Source organism: Cyanistes caeruleus, chromosome 14 (genome assembly GCF_971803275.1).
Source record: "Cyanistes caeruleus chromosome 14, bCyaCae1.hap1.1, whole genome shotgun sequence".
Taxonomy (NCBI): Eukaryota; Metazoa; Chordata; class Aves; order Passeriformes; family Paridae; genus Cyanistes; species Cyanistes caeruleus.
Genome location: NC_141714.1, coordinates 8,673,538 through 8,694,781, shown reverse-complemented (window position 1 = coordinate 8,694,781; position 21,244 = coordinate 8,673,538). Strand labels below are relative to the sequence as shown.

At 40.9% G+C, this 21,244-nt stretch overlaps 2 protein-coding genes across 10 annotated transcripts in view; one reads left to right on the top strand and one right to left on the bottom strand.

Annotated features, from left to right (window-relative positions):
* ACSL4 (acyl-CoA synthetase long chain family member 4) overlaps nt 1–6,593 on the bottom strand; it is a 43,551-nt gene extending 36,958 nt beyond the window's left edge. Inside the window, exon 1 of one of the 4 annotated variants that reach the window (XM_023926115.2) lies at nt 6,105–6,593. Coding sequence is in view for 1 of the 4 variants with exons in the window: in XM_023926116.2 (XP_023781884.2) it covers nt 6,105–6,228 (124 nt within the window). In the remaining 3 variants the exon portion in view is untranslated. The remainder of the gene's footprint in view (nt 1–6,104) is intronic. The other 3 variants (XM_023926116.2, XM_086850638.1, XM_086850642.1) reach the window with 3 other exon arrangements.
* LOC111928701 (uncharacterized) lies at nt 6,252–12,370 on the top strand. Of its 6 annotated transcripts, XR_015276461.1 has the most exons (4): nt 6,252–6,602; nt 8,509–8,611; nt 9,003–9,078; nt 9,473–12,370. XR_015276461.1 is itself a non-coding variant. In XM_023926120.2 (3 exons), the coding sequence occupies exons 1-3, from the start codon at nt 6,252–6,254 to the stop codon at nt 9,535–9,537; spliced, it is 495 nt and encodes a 164-aa protein (XP_023781888.2). In that variant the 3' UTR covers nt 9,538–10,359. The 6 variants fall into 6 exon arrangements, 4 of the variants coding, with proteins under 4 accessions (XP_023781888.2, XP_023781889.2, XP_023781887.2 ...); XR_015276462.1 differs by lacking the exon at nt 9,003–9,078 and having other exon boundaries at nt 9,473–10,359; XM_023926120.2 differs by lacking the exon at nt 9,003–9,078 and having other exon boundaries at nt 8,533–8,611; nt 9,473–10,359.
* The last annotated feature ends 8,874 nt before the right edge of the window (nt 12,371–21,244 follow it).

The following is a 21,244-nucleotide window of genomic DNA, read 5'->3' as shown; positions in this document are numbered from 1 at the left end:
CACAATTTAAATTTAAATTTACGCAGTTGAGCAAAGTGCATTGCCAAGTGGAACAAAGATCAGAATACACTGTGCTAATACTACCTTCCTTTTAAAATGGGTTGCACTGTCTTGTAAAATAGCTTAAAAAAAACCCTCAAACAAAAACCAGGTCTGCTGTACAGATCTAAGAGTACTTTTGCCAAACATAACCATTAGCTTATGTCAAAACTTTTACATGTTGGCCAAGCTTATACCACAACAAAGGAAGGGGGTAGGGTATATGTGTCATTAACAGATATTTTAAAAATAAAGCATCCATTTATTATTATAAGTTTAAATATTTTTTTAATCATCTTCAACCAAGCATTTCTGAAACTATCTTGGTATTGCTCACTTACAATCTTATTTTCTGTAGTAAGGCGAGTTAGAACAGAACTCCACTTCAATGTTATTAAAATGATAACTTAAACATCTCTTAATTAGTACAAGCTGTAAGAGAACAAGTACTGGGATGTACTGTGTTATTTTAAGTCTGTCCTTGCAATGTTAACTTGTTTCTAATTTCACAGTCTTTCAAGCATACCTAGATTATTTTTTAAATTGATACATATATTAATATTCTAACTGCCATTATACACCTCTGCTATAAAATATCAGGGTATGGAAATAAGAGCATTTTCCCTCTAATCTAACAAAAGTGATGAGCAAAAATCATGCAATGAGCTGCAGCATCATTACAGCCTGAAGTAAAACATATGCATACAGATCTTCTGCACGAAGTTTTGACATTTAACAGCTGCCATTGCCAGACCAATGAGTTTATAATAAGAGCTTTAAAAGAAATATAAATCTGTTAACCTAAAAGGAAAGTCACAAGTATGCTTTTAAAAAAAGATGCTCTACTGATGAAGCAGTAATGTGCTACAGGGAATCAACAGTCACATCAATATATATTGAAGGAAATCCTAGTACATTAGATTTTGTCTTCGCTGAACAACAGCAGTATTCAAGTATAACAGATATAAGAGTCTCGGACTTAAAGTGATAACTAAGGATCCACCTTGGATCACTTTAAATCCGAGACTCTTAATTCTGTGATACTTGGTGGATCACTTTACCTCTGCCTTGGTGTCCTGGGGTGGCTTTATGATGCTTGTATCCCCAATTGCCTGGTTTATGTTACATATTAAGTTCTGCACATTTAAGACTGGCTCTGAGACTGAAGTGGGGGAAGAAGACACACGCAGTTTGTGTTGAGAAAGAGCACTCACTCCTCCGCATCCTGCTCCTGGACTGTGTTGTCTGCAGCACTGACAGTGGGGCAGACCTCTCCTTTGCTTTTAGTTAGTTTTTAGCTAGCTGAGGCAGAGAAGTTCCCCAGACTGCTTTTTTCCCTTTTCTTTGGATCTGTTCAAACCTGCTCTGGACTGAAAACCCAGACAAACCCCAGGTGCTCACGCCTGTGCCACACCAGGGCCTGGGCCTTTGCACTTTCCAGTGCCGGAGGGACTGATAAGAACCTGAGTGAGACAAGCTACATCCCATGAAAAGGACTTTTTTTTCTGGAATCGCCATCTCATTGAATAGCGAGAGGTTTGATTGTTTAATATTATTCAAATTCTGTTAAATTAACAATTTTTTCCCACTTTTCTCCACGGAAATCTTTTCCTGAAGCAGCTGGGGGAGGGGCCATTTGAATTTGTTCTCTGGAGAGACCCCATTTGGAGGTTCTCTCCCAGATTTGTTCTAAACCAGGACACTTGGAGATAAAGATATCTCATCTTGAAGCCTGGTGAACACAGAGACATACAATAGCCATTGATTTAGAATTAACTGTACTATAAAACCCATGCAAAATTTTTTTTAAAGAAAAGAATTTCTCGTTATCTAGGATTCCTTAAAACCATTTTACTGAGGTGAAAAGTACCCTTTGATTTCAGGGGCAAGTCTAAGTGCTTAGCTCTGTCTAAAGCAAAAAGAAAAGGAAAACAATTCTTCACATCCTTTACATTACATGGCTATTAATCCAAACGTAAAGAAAATAAACTACACACTGACCTTTTGAAGCAGCAGCATTTGCTCTGACCTCATATCCATCCTAACCAACTCATGCACTCAAACTTTAAAAATAATCCACTGTACAAACTGACAATCTGGCAACATGCTGGCTGAAGGAAAACACTTCCCACACTGCTTCCAGTCCCATGCCCACAGTCATCGTTCCTTGCTTGCTCTGTTCCTCCATTTCCCAACACTGCCTGTGCTGTTTATTTTGTTACTAAAAAATTGTTTAACATGCCTTTGAATTTTCTGCTATATTTAGGATCATCTTAAATAAGTCTCCAGACAATTGTACCATCAGGCCTTGCACTCACATTCCTTGTAACAAAGCTCTGCAGGCTCAAGGCCTTATCCAAACCTGGCTTTGGACGTTGCCAGGGTTGGGGCACCCACAGCCCTCCTGGGCAACCTATGCTAGTATCTCACCATCCTCACAGTAAAAAAGATGCCAGCCCCAGGTCAGTCCTGACTCAGAAGCTACTCTAGGCTGTGGGAGCACAGGTCAGCAGCAGCACAGTAATCAGAAGAAGAGACAGTCTCCCTGTTTAGGGAAACAGCAGCATGAAGAATTTCCACCCCCACTGCTCATTCCTAACCTCTGTCTCACACACTTGGTCAGGTAAATAATGTTATGAATACCTAGCACCCAATCGAAGCTGTATCTTGATTATAAGTGCACTTCATTTGCAGTGCTAGGTAGGAACTGATAACCCTGATAAGAAGTAGGGCAGGGAAAGCAGAGCTGCTGTAGTTTATTTATGTTCGGCCCAACCATTTTTGTTGATCCTAATGCAGATCACACTAGGTACTTTCTGCAGAGAAGGAAACTGAAACCACAGTTCCTAGGCAATGCTGGCCACTGTCCAAACCTTTTTCCAAACAGTGTCTTTTAGCTCATGTCTATATAAAACAAGCAAAACTAGCTCACAGCTCCAGCGTGTCCAGGATGAAGGCAAGATCCTCCCCATGCACCACCCATTCCACAAAGCAGTCTGAGAGAGGGCCTTGATGCTGCTAGGCTGCCCATCCACGGGCACCACAGGTCACAGAAGAAACCTGTCACACCCCTTCAGTGTGCCTTACTTTCAGCACAACACAGGTTAGTTACCCTTAGTGAGTGGCCACAGAAGGAATAACCAGTGCTGAACTCTTCATTTGTACGTGCCTACCTACAGAGCTCAACGTTTTGAAGAAAGAGACAGCTCAAGATGCATCAACAGATTACAAGCAATCCTAACTTCACTCCCTCTCCCCCAACCAAAAAAACAATGAAACAACAGCAAAGTACTAATAATCCCTATCCACTGTAAACACAGCTCTACCAACAGAGGAGAAAAACTTTCTTAAGCCTTCCCTTCCATACAGCTAGTTTATTCCAAATGGAAATGCGAAGGGCAGCAATCCCAGTTACAGGGAGGAGAGGAGGAGACTTTGGAACAAAGATGAACACCAAGGCAGTCACTCTGCAGCTACTCCAGAAGGTAGTAAAATTAAACAGTGCGGACAGCTTTTGAGATAGGCCTTCCAAAAAAAGGTTGAAGATGTTGTACCATCTAAATAACAAACTAATCTAGGAATAAACAGAAAAAAACTGTAAATTCTGTTTCTCAGGAAATTGCTTTCCTCCTTCTATTCAACTTCATTCTCTTCTGAGAATATAAATGACCTGAAGCACAGTGACCACACGCTTGAGTATACAATGAAATTCCTGTTATGATTAACTCCAGCTCTTTTTTAATTTAAGCAACGCCTTACTCAGAAGGGGTTTCTTATAAAAGAGCACTCATTAATTTGTCATACTAACTACCTAACTCTATTTATCATTAACTTCAATATATTTTGCATGTTTACTTGTCTCAGGCTACTGTTTGTTATCTGAGTACTAACTTAATTTACAACAGTGTAATAGGCTGTGCCTATTTTACTAGTTTTATATCATAACATCACCTGGCATATATCTGCATGCAAAGCCTTGCCTTAGTAGTTAGTTCAGAAGTGGTTTCTCTGGTTTTATAAAAGGACTGAAGCATCACCCTTGCATTAGGAGAAGGTGTGACCTGCTGAACTCTGCTAATTTATTATGCTGAAAGTTTATAGCTGCTGCTGTTGAATTATTCAATGAGCAGTAAATGGGCAGCACCATCACTGGCAGTGCATGTTCCAGAGGGCATTAAAGGTAACACATGAGCTAAGTGTGCATGAGATGCAAACACCTAAATAATGAACACCTCCTGAAACCATCCACCATAGGAGGGTCCCGGGGGAGATTGTCTGTTTCAAGTTTATACAATTCTGTAATTTAAGACAACGATGGAAGAACTGATAAATACAAAAAAATGAGAGCTATGTTAAAAATGCATTAGTTTCCAAAATAACTTTTATGTGGAAAAATTTAAGACTTCTGTAGAATTGTATTAAAATACAAACTTTGTATCCATGCACAAAGAGCAGAAGAAATAAAACACAAAACCAAACATCCTGTCAAGAGACTGTGGAACTTTGCTACCTTTCTTTTAATTTGGTGTAAGGACTGGAGACATTAAAATCTTAAACATATCTTAGGGAAAAAGAAAATCCATGTCTTTAATCACTGCAGTTAGTCTGAGATGACAAATTCCAAAGATTCGAAAAGCAGAAATTGAAGAAAAAACATTATATGTTTCCAAGGTCCATCTGTAGCTTTCTTTGCTCATTTTTGCACTTGAAATTGGCAAGGCTACAACTGTGAATTTGTCTATAATAGTAAATGACAACATACATAATATTCTTATTTTTATGCAACAATCCAAGATGCAAAGAGTAACCAAGCAAGGACCAACATTATCTTTACCCTGACAATCATCTTTTACCACCATAAGGGACTTCAACTGTCCATTTACCTTCTATAAAACATTCCTTGACACCAAAGCTCTCTGTAACCTCTGTATTTACTGAACATCTTCACTGAAATATTTTGTCCTATCACTCCTTTTTTTCCTAACATAAATGCCTCACATTTAATTTTTTTCCCAAATGTTATATGCTATAAAGGTATATACTACAATTATTTCATTAAGGGACTGGGCAAACAGCAGCACTGGATCAGGAGAGGTCTGTGCAGCCAGGGCAAGGGAGTCAGGCAGTGCACATGCACTTCTTTTCAAATAAGCTTCAGAAATCCACAAAGGGAATGTTCTAGAACACCAGAAAGCAAAATTTATCACAGAGGAACAGGACAACAAAAATATTCAGCCAGTTTCTTTCCTTTAACAGGTGGTTTTGTGACGTGGAGCAGAGAAGCATGCGCTGAGCAGTGAATCACCTCTCCTGATCAGCATCAGCCCATCTCCCCAGCTCAGCCTCCTCCCCTGCATCCAGGCAGGGGGCTTCAAGGGCCGGGGGGCTCCAGGGGAGGCCAGAGCGCCGCCGAAGAACCGGCAAAGGCCCCGGGCTGACCCAGGGAGCGTCCGGGGATGAGGTCCCACCCGGCGCGTTGCGGGAAAGTGGCGGGCGGCGGGTCCGGGAGTGACCGCGCTCACCCCCGCGGGCTCCGGGCGGGACGGGGAACGGCGAGAGGCGGCGGCGCTGCCTTTGAGCTACGGAGAAACCCCAGAGCGGAGCCCCGGCCCAGGGCGGGGCCCGGTGCTTCTCGCCGCTCGCCCGACCCCTTCCCCCTGCCACCGTCGGCACTTCCAGGAGGCCTTTCCGCGCCGCCACCTATTCCAGGCAGCGGCCGAGGCAGCTCCAGCCCGCCCGTACCGGAACGCCAGGCTCCGGCGCATCCTCTCGGCGCGGCCCCCCCGAGCCACGGCTGTGGGGATGGACCTGATCCCGCGTAACCCTCGCCCTTCCCCAGCTGACCCGGCCGCCTCCGCCCCGGCGGGAGCCCCCGCGGGCCCCCGCGTCAGGGGCAGCGCCAGCCCCGCATCCCCTGTTCGTGCGGGGGGCGACCCTCCCCAGATGTTGCCGACGGGCAGCAAGGGCGGGACTAGCACTGCCCCATCCTATCTCACCCCACTCCATTACAGCTTTCTCATCCTGTCCCTTCACCAGCCGTTCCCCCGCGCTGAGCCTGCACTCACCGTGCCCAGCCCCGGCGCTGCCGGTGGAGATCACAGCCCTACCGGCGGCGGTACCGGCTGCTAAAATGGCTGAGGGTGCGGGGGTGGAGCGAGCCTCGCGCCGCCGCCACCAGGGCTGCTCCATCCTCCCTCCCTCCCTCCGCCACCATGACGCGCCGGGGAGGTAGCGGGAGTGGCCGCGGACCCGAGCCTGGGGCCTCGATTAGTGCCACCGCCGCATGCCCAGGTGACTCCGGGGTTCGCAGGCTCGTGAGGGCAGCCCTCACGGGACCCCAGGCTTCGGGCAGAGCTCGTTTAGAGAGGCCTTTTTGCGAGGGTTTTTACAGTTCCACTGAGGCTTATGAACAGGCCGCGGAGCAGGCCGACCTACGGGCACACGGGAAAAGGCAGTCCAGTACCCCAGCCCCGACCCCCGGGCACAGCCTCTCGGGCAGGCTCCAGCTGGAAGCCACAAGACCGCCAGTCCGGATCTTTCAGGCTGGAACAGACAGCTCAGAGGTTTGTAATCCAGTTTTGCCTCCTCCCTGTCTGGAGACCACCAGGTCCCGTCGGAGTCCCCTTTGGTCTTTATTCAGAATACAAGAAACAGGTTTCAGCTGCAGTGCTGACTAGAGCGACTGGGATTACTCACAGGGCAGTTAAAAAAGCCAGAGGCTACGAATACCCATATGATTCAGGCAAGAGTTTGCCAGATGGTTTTAACCTTTTTGGAGTCTGAAGCTTCTTCAGAAGAGAACTGGTACAAAACAACTTACTTCTAGATGCCGCTTCTTAATAGTCTGTAACGGAAGAGGAAACATTCCATGCTTCATCTGTGCAGAGCAGAATTCCAGCAGGATCCTCCCCTGCCCCATATGGAGTGGGAAAGAGTGAAAAAACAAAAACCAATATAGCCATTGCTATATTAGGTAACAAGTTTGCTTCCATAAAAGTCAACACCTTGCTGGTGGCTAAAATGTTCTGGCAACAACTGCACATGCAATGTGGATGTTATAGTTAATAATTCTCAGAGAAGCAAAAAAGCACATCACTTCCTTGGATAGAGGCTGAGCCAAATCACTTTGTGGGATTTACTCTGTTTGGACTATATGACACTTGGGGCAGTCTGTTATACTGTGACTTGGTTCTATTTTGTTTCAAACCCTATTGTTTTTCTTGAGAGGAATGACGGATTTGTCATTACAAACAAGCTGTGGGTCTGCTGATAGACAAAACTAGCGCTGAGAGATAAAAGAAAAAATGGAAGGATTCCACTGATTAATGAATGGAAAAAAGATATTTGCCTTTACAGACAAACTGATTTATCAGGTTTGCTGATAAATGAAACTGGATATTGAAAGATGAAAGAAACAATCAGGAAAGACCATAAATTCCATAAGAATTAAAAATTAAGAGGTAGGATTATGCATTAGAGTCTTAGGTATCAGGCATTCCAGGAAGTCTGTACCTCTCAGGTACCTCAGCCAATGGAGAAAGAGAGAAGGGACATGCAGCTGGGAAATAGGATAAAAAGGAGACTGTGTCCTCCAAAAACCGAGAGACCCCAGAGGAATGCCCCATGGCCTCTCCCTTTATTTAAATAAAGTAAAAGGATTCCTCTGTTTCCTTTTTGGACATAAACTTCTGGTGTTTGTGGATTAATTTTCCTGACATTCTTAATGTCACATCATCACTAATAAAAGAACCTGGATTGCACGAGATGCCCAGATACACGTATCTGTTTCGTACAGATTACTTTTTTGATTTAACTGCTCTAAATAGTTAGAAAAGGTTCGGCAAACTGACTTGCCGAAAATTTTTTTTTTCTAACTACAACACTGACACAGCCTCTTTTTAAAATCTTTGCCATAAACAGTAAATAGGCAAGAAAATCTACTTTTCATTTGTTCCAGCTATTTTGTACTTCTTATCATCTTAGGTTTTGAACTGAGTGTAGATTTACCTTGATGTATCCTGCTGGTTGGTAAGGAAGCATGTCCTGTGCCTAAGCCAGCTAAAGCACTGGAATGGCCACAGTGGTTGAGAGCAATGCCTGAGGTAGAACACAACGCTGTTCTCAACACTGGCCATCTCCTGGGAAGATGAGGACTTGTGCAACTTCGAGACCTTTAGCTAGAAGTAGCCTGTTTCTGCTCTTGGTAGACAGTGGAAAAGAAATCCAATTGCTTTCTTAGTCCCATAAGCTTCCAGCATCTACAGCTTGATATTGTTCCACAGTCTATGTTCGTGCTGGTTGGAAATCACTTCTGTATGTTCCATGCCTTCTGTCTGGTATTTCCATATGATGTCCCCTCATGTTTGCATTAGTTAACCGTTCTCTCTTATCTCTCTCCATGCCACTCCTTGTTTCACAAATTTGTAATACAGATTCCTTGCACTACTACCTTACTCATCTCTCTTCTAGGTTGACAAGTCTCACATTTTCTAGGTTCACAGTATCTCCAAGAAGTCAGAGCTTCCATCTCTTTATTGCAGACTTCATATCCTTGCTGCCACCTGGATTTCAGGTACTTCAGGTTGTGCTTCTGCTGAGTGTAGCTCCTCCCTCTCTTCTCCCTTTATGCCCTCCCTGCTGGAGATCTCGCCAAGCCGTGGGACCAACTTCATCAACCTCTTCTTGGCCCTGACCATGCTGGCCTGTGTGCCACAGCAAGAAGCTCTGTGGGGAACCCCAGTGCCTGCAGGGTTTGTCCACTCATGTCCCCAGACCAGCCATCACTGACTGACATCCAGGCTTCAGTGGTGTTATTGGGCATGCTCAACAAATTACTTTACTTTAGAAGGATGATCATCTAATAATTGAAGACAAACTTTGGTTAATTACAATTAAGGAAAAAATATAACATGTCAGGTTATCATTAGAATAATGAGTCCTAAAATTATACTTACTACAAACAGGGTGAAAAGTCAAATACACCTTGTTCTGTGGAGGCTTTAGAAAGAGCACCATGGGAAACCTTCCCTGCAGCTACAGGTATGCAAATTTTCATAGGATTTACTGATGTGAAAATGCTCTTTTGTTTGGTTCTTCAAAAGATGCCAAAGATTCTGTTTTGAAATCAAAGCAGAAATGAATTTACTTGCTCTTTATAAATAAAGCTGTGGTCAACAGTTTTATTTATAAAGATTAACTGAGGGTGTGTGGTACTTCTAAAGGCTTTAAATCAGGAAGATAAGACAAGGTAGCCTATGGTCAGGAAGCTGACATTCACTACAAGATTTGTAAAATGCCTGCAAACTTTTAAGGGATTTTTAAACAAAATCAAAATGATCTTTATATAACAAAATGTCACAGTATCCTCAAAACCAAAACTGACTGAAAGGATTTTCATTGTCTCTAATGTTGCAAATCCCTTGTATCTTTCCAGTAAGAAACACTCACCAAAGATCTCTGTGGGATGTGATGAGTGTAACAGCACTTCCCAGACAGTGAAGTCACTCTGTACTGATGCTGATTTTCAGCCTTATCACAGAGGTCAAAAGAAGAGAAAGGGATCTTGAGGAGAGGCTGAAGTCAAGGCCTAGAAGGTCTGTTTTCCATCCAGGATTCAGTGCAAGCTTGGAAAGAGTAAAGAGCTTCTCACCTCATTCCCCGTATCAGCAAATCAGGATGGCATAATCATAGCATTTCTAATCTAAGTAATAAATCAATATCTGGAGCCTTGTGGGTTGGTTATTTATATTAGGAGAAGTGACTGATAAAACCAACTATTTCCTAAACACAATCCTGTTTTGTCTTCACAGACTGTACAGTTAGAATCAAAATAACAGAAAACAAAACTTGTACACAAACTTGGCCATTTTGAAGCAAAGATTCTCCCAGAAAAGATACCTGAGTTTTGTCACAGGCTGGTGAAGTTTTAGTGTGGCCCTTTTTGCACATTGGACCTCCACATGAATTCTGCCCATTGGGAATAATGCACTTTTGTTCACTCCAGACCTTTTTAAAATGACTCGTGTTTTAAAAGAAAATAAAACCAACATAGCAGTTGGTTGTATACATTTGACACAAAGGCTTACTGATATCTCCAAGTAAGTGCATTCCAAGGAGAAATTTCCAGGAGGGGGAACTGAGGGATGGCTGTGAATAAAATGCAGCATTTTAAGAGAAGGGGCTACTACCAAATGTATGAATTGTTTTGTTTCTTGATGCTTTTGTTCAAGCTAGTTCCATTCTTCCTTTAGTCTTATACTGGAAACCAGAATTAAACATTTTCTGCAAATCTGTTTATAACAGTTGTCAAAAAATAACAAATTTCTATATTTTTATATGCAAAATACCACGTTATTGCATCTCCAACTGGGCCTTTTGGGGGAAGGAGCAGGAGGAATGTAGAGACAAAGTCTAATCACTTTGAGTCATTGTGTAGAAAAATTAACAGTGCTTGCGAGCACTGAACAAATACATTACATAATTAAATCACTGGTTTAAGCCCTATTCCATGTGTGAAACTGAAATGTACCTGCTTGCAGACATAACTTTTGTATTGTGCAAAACCAGCACAATAAAATCAGCTTCATTACCTGCGCAGATGTGTGCAGAGGTTAGAGCTACTTTGCTTTCCAGAAGTAATGCCTGACAGTAAAACTCTGTCTGCTTAGGCTTCAAGACACTAGAGCAACGACAGCACACATTTTCTGGTTTTCTCTTTTCCTTGATTCTTTCCTATAAGTGGGTACCTAGTTATTTACTGGTCTTGGGTCAAATCAGCATGCACAGGCAGTTCCATTGAGAGTGGTTGGGTCACATGCTACACAAAGCCACAGAAGAAAGTAGTTTCAGTGTTCTCTTACTGTCCAATTTATCACAAAACTGCAGAGCCCTATCTGAAGCACAGCCTTAATGTATTAGATCACAAATAGGATACATTATGGACCAGAAATTCCTGACGGAAGAATATATATCTTAAGGAAGGAAAGCAGTATTGATAGAGAAGTTTCTGATGCATACCACAAAAAATCTAGGGAAAGATGTGGAACTCTAAATTTAATTTTGTTGGTGCCAACAGTTACATGTCTTAGTGGCAGAACAATCAGTCAATCACCATAGATAACAAAATACCTAAAAGTAGACTTCAGAGGAAACTTTGAACAGCCATTGAAAAAAAAGACTGAATAGTTACACATAATGAAATATGTTGTATGCTACCTAGAGACATTCACAAGAAAGAAAATTAAATGCTAAATGTTAAACAGTAAATGTTTCATTTAATTTTTCACAAGATCCAGTCTAAAGTGCATAACCACAGCTAACAGTAGCCACAACAGGCCAGACATACTGCAAAGAGCCCATGAGACTATGATATATTATAGGTAAAACTATGGCTAAAAATTGTCTTCTTTCAGCATTTCTGTACTCTTCTCACCAGTTCTCTTGAGTCTTATAGTTTCCTTTAAAGGAATGATAACATTTTAAATATGGTGCCCTATTTTAGTATGAAACCGTTTGGGCACTTTATTAGAGCTAGAACTAGACTTCAGTGAGGACCTTGACCTCAATAGTTTTTCTTTTTAAATATGTGATGGCAGAAGATTTTGACAGGAACAGCAAGGCCACCTCCTGATACTTCTTTCCACAATTTTATTTTTATTTAGAACCTAGATAGAAAAAAAATTACTTGTTCACCTTAACTTTGTTTCAAATTTCCATTTGAGCTCAATTTTTAAAAAAATACAATACTCCATTTTAAAACATAGCAGTAGTCCTAAACATGTATGTTTGTGGGCTGGCTGCTGCTTCAGCTGCATTTCTGAGGAACATGGGAGAACAAACAGTAATGGTGCTCCTGTACATGTTGGTCTCACAGGAAGCAGTTGCGTGTGCATGTATTCCTTATTTGCACAATGAGAAATAATGTTGGCAAGGCTAGAATAACTCAACTTACTGCTTATCTGTTTATTATTATGCTTATTCCTATAAGGCGTGTGGGAAAATACAAGACAGTACATTGCATGAAGGAGAGACATCATCTTGTGTCCAAACTGTATTTTGGTGCAGAAAGGAATGCTTAACTCATTTTAGAGTAACTGGCTTCCTGTGTAACAATTTACCTTTTACACAAAGATTAAATATTGTGTTTCTCTGGATTTTGATATTTCATTTCTTAAAGTGAAAAAAAAATCAAAACATAGTCCTTAACATTGACAGACTGAGCTCTTTTCTATACATAATAATATAAAAATCTAAGAGAAATTCCTAAAAATTACTTGGTGATAGACTGGCAATCTACTTACATGCAAGTGTAATAAAATCTTGTTACTGTGAACTGCATTCTGTGATTTTTTTAAATGACATGTACATTTTCCTCTTGGAACATCTGTTTCTATGGTTGTAAATCCCTATAAAAACCAATACAAACTAATCTTGCTTTCATCAGATATACTTATTTTTTTGTATCAGAGATTGCTGTGCCCAGAGCCTAAAATTACGGAGTTTCAACACTGAACTCTGGCCCAAGGACAGAAGTTCTGCATATAGTAGGTAGCCTTCAAGTACTACAAGCAATTCCAGCAAGTTGCCTGACATGCTCCAGGAGTTCTGTTTCAGCCTGTTCCTGAAATGGTAAGGGAGTACTTACAAGACAGTCTTGCAGCTTCCGTTCTTTAATGATTCACAAGACACTGCACCTATAAGAATCTCATTTACCCAGCTTGTCAAAAAAGTCAGGATTTTGCTGGAATTCAAATTATATTATTTTAACTCTGCCTTTGCAACAAGCTTTGAGACAGCTTGTTTTTTGTAACACAACCGCTTTCTTCAGAGGCTCATTGATGACTGCACTGTTTCCCATCAGCCCAACACAATTACCTCCACAGCACTGTGGAACATTGAAAAAGTAACACAAATTCCAGGAGCAATGTCTTTTAAAATGTAATTTACAGACATTTTGCTGTAATGGTACAGACCCATTCATCAATCTTGGCTATTACACTGAACAGTGTAAGAAAGGTATATGATTACTTGGTCACCTTTTTCAGTACCTTTAGGAGTCACCCATAAAACACTACCCACATACACTTTTACCTCTCCCATCCACTTAGGTCTGTATAAGCTCTTGATTACATGAGCAAAGATGCAAGAATAGCAGGTTTCTATGTACTTAATAGCATTTTTCAGTCAACAAGTCAACATTTCCTTTGCATAGTAACTTCATTGCCAAAATATTTTGGGTCTAAATTGGTCTGTTTCCATTAATAATATTTGTGGTACACAAAGCATTTGTCCATTAAAAAACAGAAATGTCATATAAAGATGGGAAGTGCAGCTCAAAGTACAAAAACGGTTTTTGAATTCTTACCTTAAAAAGTGCTTCCTGTGAGATGAAGGATTTGACTCAGCACTCAGTTCTGTAAAGTAGAAGAATTTGTAATGAAGAGTCCAGGTGAAAGTCAGTCTGTAATGCCATGGTAAAGTTATCAAAACTGACTCTTAAATGTTTGCCCTTGTAATATTGACTTCCCTTTTGACAGCAAAACAGAAGAGAATTCTTTTTGCACTACCAGTTTGTCATATCAGTGGCTGCTACATACTTGTACACATTGTTCCTCAGGTTTACAATTAACATCATGTATGCAAGAAATATTAATGGAATATACTTCATTTACACAATACTTCTAATGACCATGCTTTTGTTTCTGTCAGTAGTTGTATTACAAGTTAATTCTTGGAGTCAGTTATTTAATGTATTCACATGACCACATATGCAAATTGTTTGCAAAATGTAGTAGCTACAGAAGAAGTAAATGCTTGTGAATGAAACCAAGTTCTGAAATTCACAGGCGCTGGGGCTGGGGAGGGGAACCCTAGTACTCGGGGTCCAACACTGCCCAAAAGCAGACACCACCACCCCAACCCCAGGATACCTGTCTCCACAGGCCAGCCTAGGTATCAGTATTACACAGCTGACAAGTATCTTGGTAACAGTTTCTTCTTGTCCAGGTGAATAGTATCACTTACAGACCTATTTTCTTACCAGACAATGATACTTAAGAAAGATGAGGCTAGGGACTTTCAGCTTTAGCCACTGCTACTTAGATAATTTAACTCCTTCATTGGTACACAATGGAAGCATCCTCACATAAAAGATTGTAGCAGCTTGAGAAAATGAGAAGGCAGTGCAAAAATAGGCAGGGTAACAAAAGCTACATTATATCGACTGAGCAACTCCATCTCTTACCAAGTTTTAGAATATTATTTTTCATTAGTTCATCCAACTATTATCAGGCCTAACAAGAGATGCCTTGCTTATCTCCTCATTATCAAGGATACAAACAGCAACAGGGCTGTTTTTCCTTTAAATATTATTGATCAGCATTGACAACACCCTTCAGGAGAAAAGTCAGGAGCAGCCCAATAGTCAGACCAGGACACCAGAGCACAGCAGTGTCAGTGCCTTCTCTCCCCTCACACACAAGTGACGATCAGTTCTGCCTGCAGAGGCTTCTCAGCGAACAGAACATGTGCAAAATGTATAGCACAAGACCAGTGTTAGTTCTCAGAATTTAAAGGGCTGCTTAAAGCAAAGCAGTTATATATGCCTTTATAAGACATGTTTTCACACTGGACTTACATATGTTACGGTAAGATCTGAACTCCCCAAATACCAGCTATGTGCTGTGTGAACCGGTGTAAGTTCATTCCTTCTTATAACTTCTCATATTAGAAAGGAATTCTATAATTTGGAGACAAACCACATAATAGAACGTAAGTTCACTCTTTCCCCTTTTTATCTCTGTCTATCAAATTTTGTTTTATACTGAGCATTTGACAAAACACACTGTGGCTGGACAATTAAAAGCTATATCGCTATTCAATGTTATTCAATATTACACTGACATTCACCTCCCTTCCCAGAAATGGCTGCCCACAAGCATTTAGAAGTATTACTGTGCAGAGTAAACAAGAACTCCTTTGAGTAGCAGAGCTGATGAAGCCTTACAGGTTTTTAATAGATTCAAAACCCTAGCTCTTTTTCTTCCATGGATTCTCTGTTTATAGGATAATAGATACTGTGCTCTCAGTGCTCTACTAACTCTGTTACTATAAAAGATCATTCAACATTATTCACCATTTCCATGCTAAACCAGGTTGCCATGTGACTGCACATGCAAATGCTGTGTGTCTTCAACTTCATCCTGATGTGAGAGCTCGGTCTATTCAGGGCCGAGTTCTCTTGGGATACTCCTCCACAGGGAGTTTCGCTTATCCTAGTTCTGTATCAGGAAGAATACTCCAAAGGCTCATTAGGCTCTTGTTTCTCATGTTTATTAATGTATTATCATAAGACTTGGCAGTCCTCCCTGGACTTTCTGCTCAAGTTCAGCCCACCATTGACTGGCTCAAATTGGCTTGAATGGCGCAAAATGGCCCCGAAATATGCAGCTCTTTTACCTTTTTACTTATTCTCACCCAATTAACAACAGACATGTAAATTATTTTTCTTAGTGATCCAATGACCTAACACCTGTGTGCTGTACTGCGGCATTCTCTATCCAATCACTTACTACTACCCAAAAATCTGTAGAAGAAGATGAAGGACAAGAGACACCACCCTAAATACTCCATCTTGTCTTCTGTTCTCTAAACTAGTTTTAACTCCAAACTTTAACTTTTTCACCCAGTGACTTAAGAAAACTCTGATTTAAACACACTCTTAGTTTTTCTGTTTAACAGTTAATTTTCTATTTAACAGTTGTTTTCATGGTGTTATGTTAAATTCAGTGTTTTCTTGGATGTCAGAGCCGAGTATCAGAGATAAGGGCACGCACTCTGTGCCTCAGATTCCAGTATATATACTGATAACCCAGTATCAAATTCTTACAAAAAAATTTATAAGGTGGGACACCCTTTCTTCATATAGATTTTATTGTAAAGTCTTGATTCTGTCCTAGTTATCCTGTGAAAGCAGCTTTGTCTAATGCCTCAGGTAGGAATTTCAGATAACAAACCCCACCAACTTCTTGTTCAAGTTTACTCACAAAATTTGATTTATAATTAATGCTACCATTTCATCTTTTTCCCTATTTTGTATAATAATTTCAAACATTACACACTTTTATACTCTTCTGCAAAGTGCTACAAGAGCACTTGAAGTGCATAGTCCTTGCAGTGCAGGAGAAGCACTACAGATAAAAATGACACCCTAATTTCTGAGCATTTCCTTTTACTTTTGCTACTCATTTAATGCTAAAACTATCAATTAATTTCTGATACTTGTTTCCAATTTTCACTTTTTTTTCACATAGCAAACCCAGCAAATACCACCTCAGAGCAATTTCCATTACTTTACATCCCACAAACAAAATTTAGGACCTTTCACAACTGATCCTGCAAATAGACATGATTAACCTGGGGAAGTATCACACAAAACAAAGGAACAAGAACAGGTATTTCCCCAAAAAAAGACTCCATGAGAACTGCAACAGGTATTTAATGAGCTTCCACTGACTTCACTGACTTCAGCAGCACAGGGCTCTGTGCTTACTTGGAGGGAACCAACTTAGATGACTGAAATACTGTGAAATTAATCTCCATTATGACCCCACTGACTTCTCTGGTGCTACACTGGGCACAAGGCTGGCTCACAGGCTATAAAAAGTGTTGGCACGAGCACAAGGGAGTTCAGTAAAAATGTTAAGAGGATTAGTGATGAACAGGAGTCTTAAACAGTTTCAAAACAGCAATGGAAGATTTAACTTTAGACTTACTATTTTTCTATGGTATAACTTAATAGCAATTCCTCCTAATACTGGATTTAAAAGTTTAAAATAAGCCATAATAAGCCCTAATAAATACCTCAGGAGGTCTACTGTAATAATACCAGTTAAGCCTAATAACCACCTAAGTCTGTAGGTCTAAGACATTCCCCTGGGTGTTAGGTGATAGTTCAGCCAAATACTGAAATGTCCCACTCGGACAAATAAACGAATAGTTTTAGCAAGTTGAGTTTAAAATACCTGTCACCCAGGCCATATTTTTATCATTATTTTGCCAACCCAAAATTATGATAAATAAATGCTGTCAAGCTTTATCTCATGACCAACATATTCCCAGAAGGATTCCTTTTCCCTCCCACAGTCCAGCTGATGAAATGGAACAAGGGTTTTAACATTCAATGACAACATCATGGTTATTAAGCCTGTCTGAAGACAGAATTGGTACAAATCCATCTGGAGTTAATAAGAGGGATTTCTAAGAATTATTATTCACAATTATTCATGATATTTAAAGCAGACTGCCCCATTTGCAGAGAAGATGTGAAACCCTTCCTCCTCCTTTCCCTAAACCACCTTTTAAGATTCAGAGAAGAAAGGAATTACATTTTAGCAATTAAATTTCAGAATCTGGTAGAGAATTTTATACCATTGGTTCTACGAGCTTTAGACTACTACACTCTACTCCTTACAATTTAACCAAAATATTTCATATTATTCAGGCCACTCAATATTCAAAAATACACTGTGGGAACCTCTTGCTTCTGCTATCAGGAAGATGATGGCTATGGAGCAGTATCGAGGCAGAATTATCAAGTTTGACTTACTGGTTATTTTGACATTCTGTTGACTCAACTTGAATCTACACTACAGGTAATATCCCAAGTTGCCAGTGAGTTGTGCCGCTCACATAAGTTTACTGATTTTATTTTCAAATTATCTTCCCTTGAACTGCTCTGCCTTTGTAGTATGGCAGTGACCAATGACTTCTTTGCTAAAAATCACCTGCTTCCAAAAAAGGGAAGGACAGCTGTTCAATACCAGTAAACACTCCAATTCTGGAAGACTCTTCCTCCAAGGTTCAAACCAGGCTAAAGCCAAGCAGGACTGGGAGTGCCACCTGCTGTACAAGTTTAATTTTTGTTCTCATATACAAAAGCAAGCAATTTTGTAACAAAAGGTTAATTGCTGAATGATGGTGAAGGTACAACTGACACCAAAGAAGGCTTCCAGCAATGGCACTTTATTGTTCTTTAGTACAAACTTTTATACTCATCTTACATGTATCACACCTGTGTGCCTTCTCAATCCTTTTGTGATTGATCAGCACACTGCAGCACTCCGTATTTCATTGCCTTCAATATTGGTCACCTGTCTTACACAGCTGTAGCCCATTAGGGATGAGGCTCAGCTGCAGCCCCATTCCCAATCACCACAAACTGTGTGCCTACAATTCCCCCTTTCTTTTCTTTTAAATAAATGCCATGTCTACCATCCTTCTACAGGGTCCTTGCAGAAGAAATAGCAAACGTGGTACAAGAATCTTTTTATGTAGGTTCCACTGGCTCTGGAATGCATCTATGTACTGACCTTGATTCATTCCCCAAACCTACATTACATATTATCAAAATCCTTGTATCTACACTTCTGGAAATACCTACATTTATAGAATATTGACAATATCAATAGCTGTAAAACTTCATAAAGCAACATACAAGAATAAGCTAAAAGCTTTATATTAGGTTATTAAGAAACTCAACAGCTATATAATTCTATCAATAGCTACACAACTTCGACAATATCAATAACTATACAACTTCACAAAGTAACATACAAAGCTAAGATAGGCTCTATATATATCCCCATCACCCTTTGCTTCTTCCAAGGAGTCAGGTGAGCCACAGCTAGGTTTGAGGGGCATTATCTAACACAGGTCAAATGCAATGAGCAGGTACCCATCAAACTCCAATATCTGTTGAAATACAGGCATATCCACGTCCCCAGGTAACAAGATTCCCATAGGCCTCCTAGGCTCATGCTTGCAAATTACAAACCCAGACTGGAGTAGGGCCACAGGCCCTGTCACTTGGTGACTGTAATGACAAAAAGTGTGTTAGAATAACAGGTATTGTGCATGAGGGAGGAATAACAATATAAATACAGCTTTCCAAATTCTTGCCTGTAGGACCTCACTTATCATTCCCCCTTTTTGTTTTTGAAGAAAGGCTTTAAGTGTACAGTGAAAGTGTTCTACAATAGCTTGACCAGTTGAAGAATGAAAAGTACCAGTGTCATGCTGAACACCCCAGGCTTGCAAGAATTGTTGAGTATGCTGAGCTACATAACCAGGTCCATGTCCTAGTTTAGGGCAAATTTGGAAGAAAACCTCCAATGGGGCCTCCCCAGGAAGCAAACCCACATGGCCCCTTTCTCCACCCCCCAACCAGTTCTGGAAGAGATTTCTCTGAAAGAAGTGGAAAAAACCTGTTTATTTCACAGGCAGAGCACTACCCAGCACAAGAATGAACAATATCAAATTACAAAACCTCTCGCCCTTCAGAAGAGATGACAAATTCAGAGGGTCTCCCTCCTGGGGGTGTTGGCTCTGTTATCAGTCCTTGTGGCGCTGGAAAATGCCGCTGCCCAGGCTGGGCTCCCGGTAGCCCACGGGTGCAAGCTCCTGGTGCTCCCCCGTGTTCCCAGTCCAGAGCAGGTTTGATCCGTTCCAAGGAAAGGGAAATAAAACAGTCCAGGAAGACCTCTCACTTTGGCTAGTTGAAAAGCCAAGGCGATCTGTCCCTTGTTGTCTGTGCTGTAGACAAAACCCTGTCCCAGGATGCGAGGGGAACAAGTACAGTCTCTGATAACAGACTCGGTGCTTCTTCTCCACTCACTTTTACTCTTAGATGAAGTTTTAAGGATACAAAACCTAATTCTGGGCTAGATGGAGGAATGGGGATACAATTTAACATCACAATCACCCCAGGACAGTCCATTATATCTCGACAACCTGTGGTACACCTAAGGCTGCAAAGGCATCACATCAATGCAAGATCACATCCCTTGCCTTCTCTCCTACATGTACAGAAGCCAAAGAGGTCTTAGAATAAGCGTCCACAGAACCATATACATATTTAAGGCAACCAAACTCTGAAACATGAGTAACATTAGACTGCCATAGCCAAGGAGCTCATAGACCTCTAGGATTCATCCCATCCTGAGTCACAGTGACATGTTGCTGACAATCAGACCGTGAGGTAACAATATCACATGCTGCTGCAGATGTAAAGTGGAAATTATGTCACATAGCACAAGCCTCTTGATAGAAAAATTTATGTGACAGAATTGCTTGTTGTAAAGGGTCTGGTACTGGGGCAGCACATGCTGGGGGTGTCAGCTTGTCTGCACAAGCATTTCCTCCCACAATGAAACCAGGAAAATTAGTATGACTACAAACATGAAGAATATAAAATGGTGCAATTCGTTGACATAAAGTATGCCATAATATTTTTTTAAAAATGAAACAGTTCCTTACCATCTACCTCTTTCAGAACAGCATGATCTAATTGACAAACCATATTGCATACATATTGAGAATCAGATACAAGATTTAAATTCTCATCAGGCTTTGAAAGCCATTATGACTGCTCTTAATTCTCCTAACTGAGGGCATCCATCTTGGTGGTCTATAAGATCATGCTACTGATCTCCATCCATCTAGGTGACAACTGCTTTTCCAGTCTGCCCTGATACATCAGTAAAAACTGTGCACCCCTGTAAAAGGGTCGAGGAATAAATACAGTGATGATTCCACAATTTGCAATTTGAGTTGTAGCTGCAAAAATTTACGTGCAGGGTGATGGAATAAGATTTTTCCCAGAAAGTCTACCATAGCCATTTGTAAAGCAGAGGTATTTGCCATACACCAGTCTCAACAGTCAGAGGTCAAGTGTCAGTCATAATGGCTGACTCTCGCCCTGATAACTGGACACACCATTGTTTGACTTTACAAATTATATGAGCAACCAATTCTAAGTGAGTGGTAACTGTCTTCCTGCACTGACATTGATGATATAGAATGATATAGATGATATAGAATGAATGACATGATGATATAGAATAATAGAAATACCCATTCTAAGAAGTGCAAAGGATCTTGCCAGCTGTTATGCCACTGGGCTACAAGGCCCGCGGGATGGTTCTAAGACAGTAAGATATATACACTGAGAGGTATTGGTTGTAACCACACCCCAAGCTTTTTTCCATTGTATTGCTAATTCTATTTGCTTCAATGGAGCAAGCGCTTCTGGTGACAAGCTCCTGGAAAATAATAAGGAGGGATCAACTTTCAATAGATCAAGAAGTGGTGCCAACAGCACATTCAATAATCCCAATAATGACCTGGTCCAATTAATTGTGCCTAGCAA

Coding starts and splice junctions, on each gene's coding strand:
- LOC111928701 (XM_023926119.2), top strand. CDS start 6,252: ATGACGCGCCGGGGAGGTAGCGGGAGTGGCCGCGGACCCGAGCCTGGG. Junction 6,603..8,532: donor CTGGAACAGACAGCTCAGAG/GTTTGTAATCCA, acceptor CACATTTTCTAG/GTTCACAGTATCTCCAAGAA.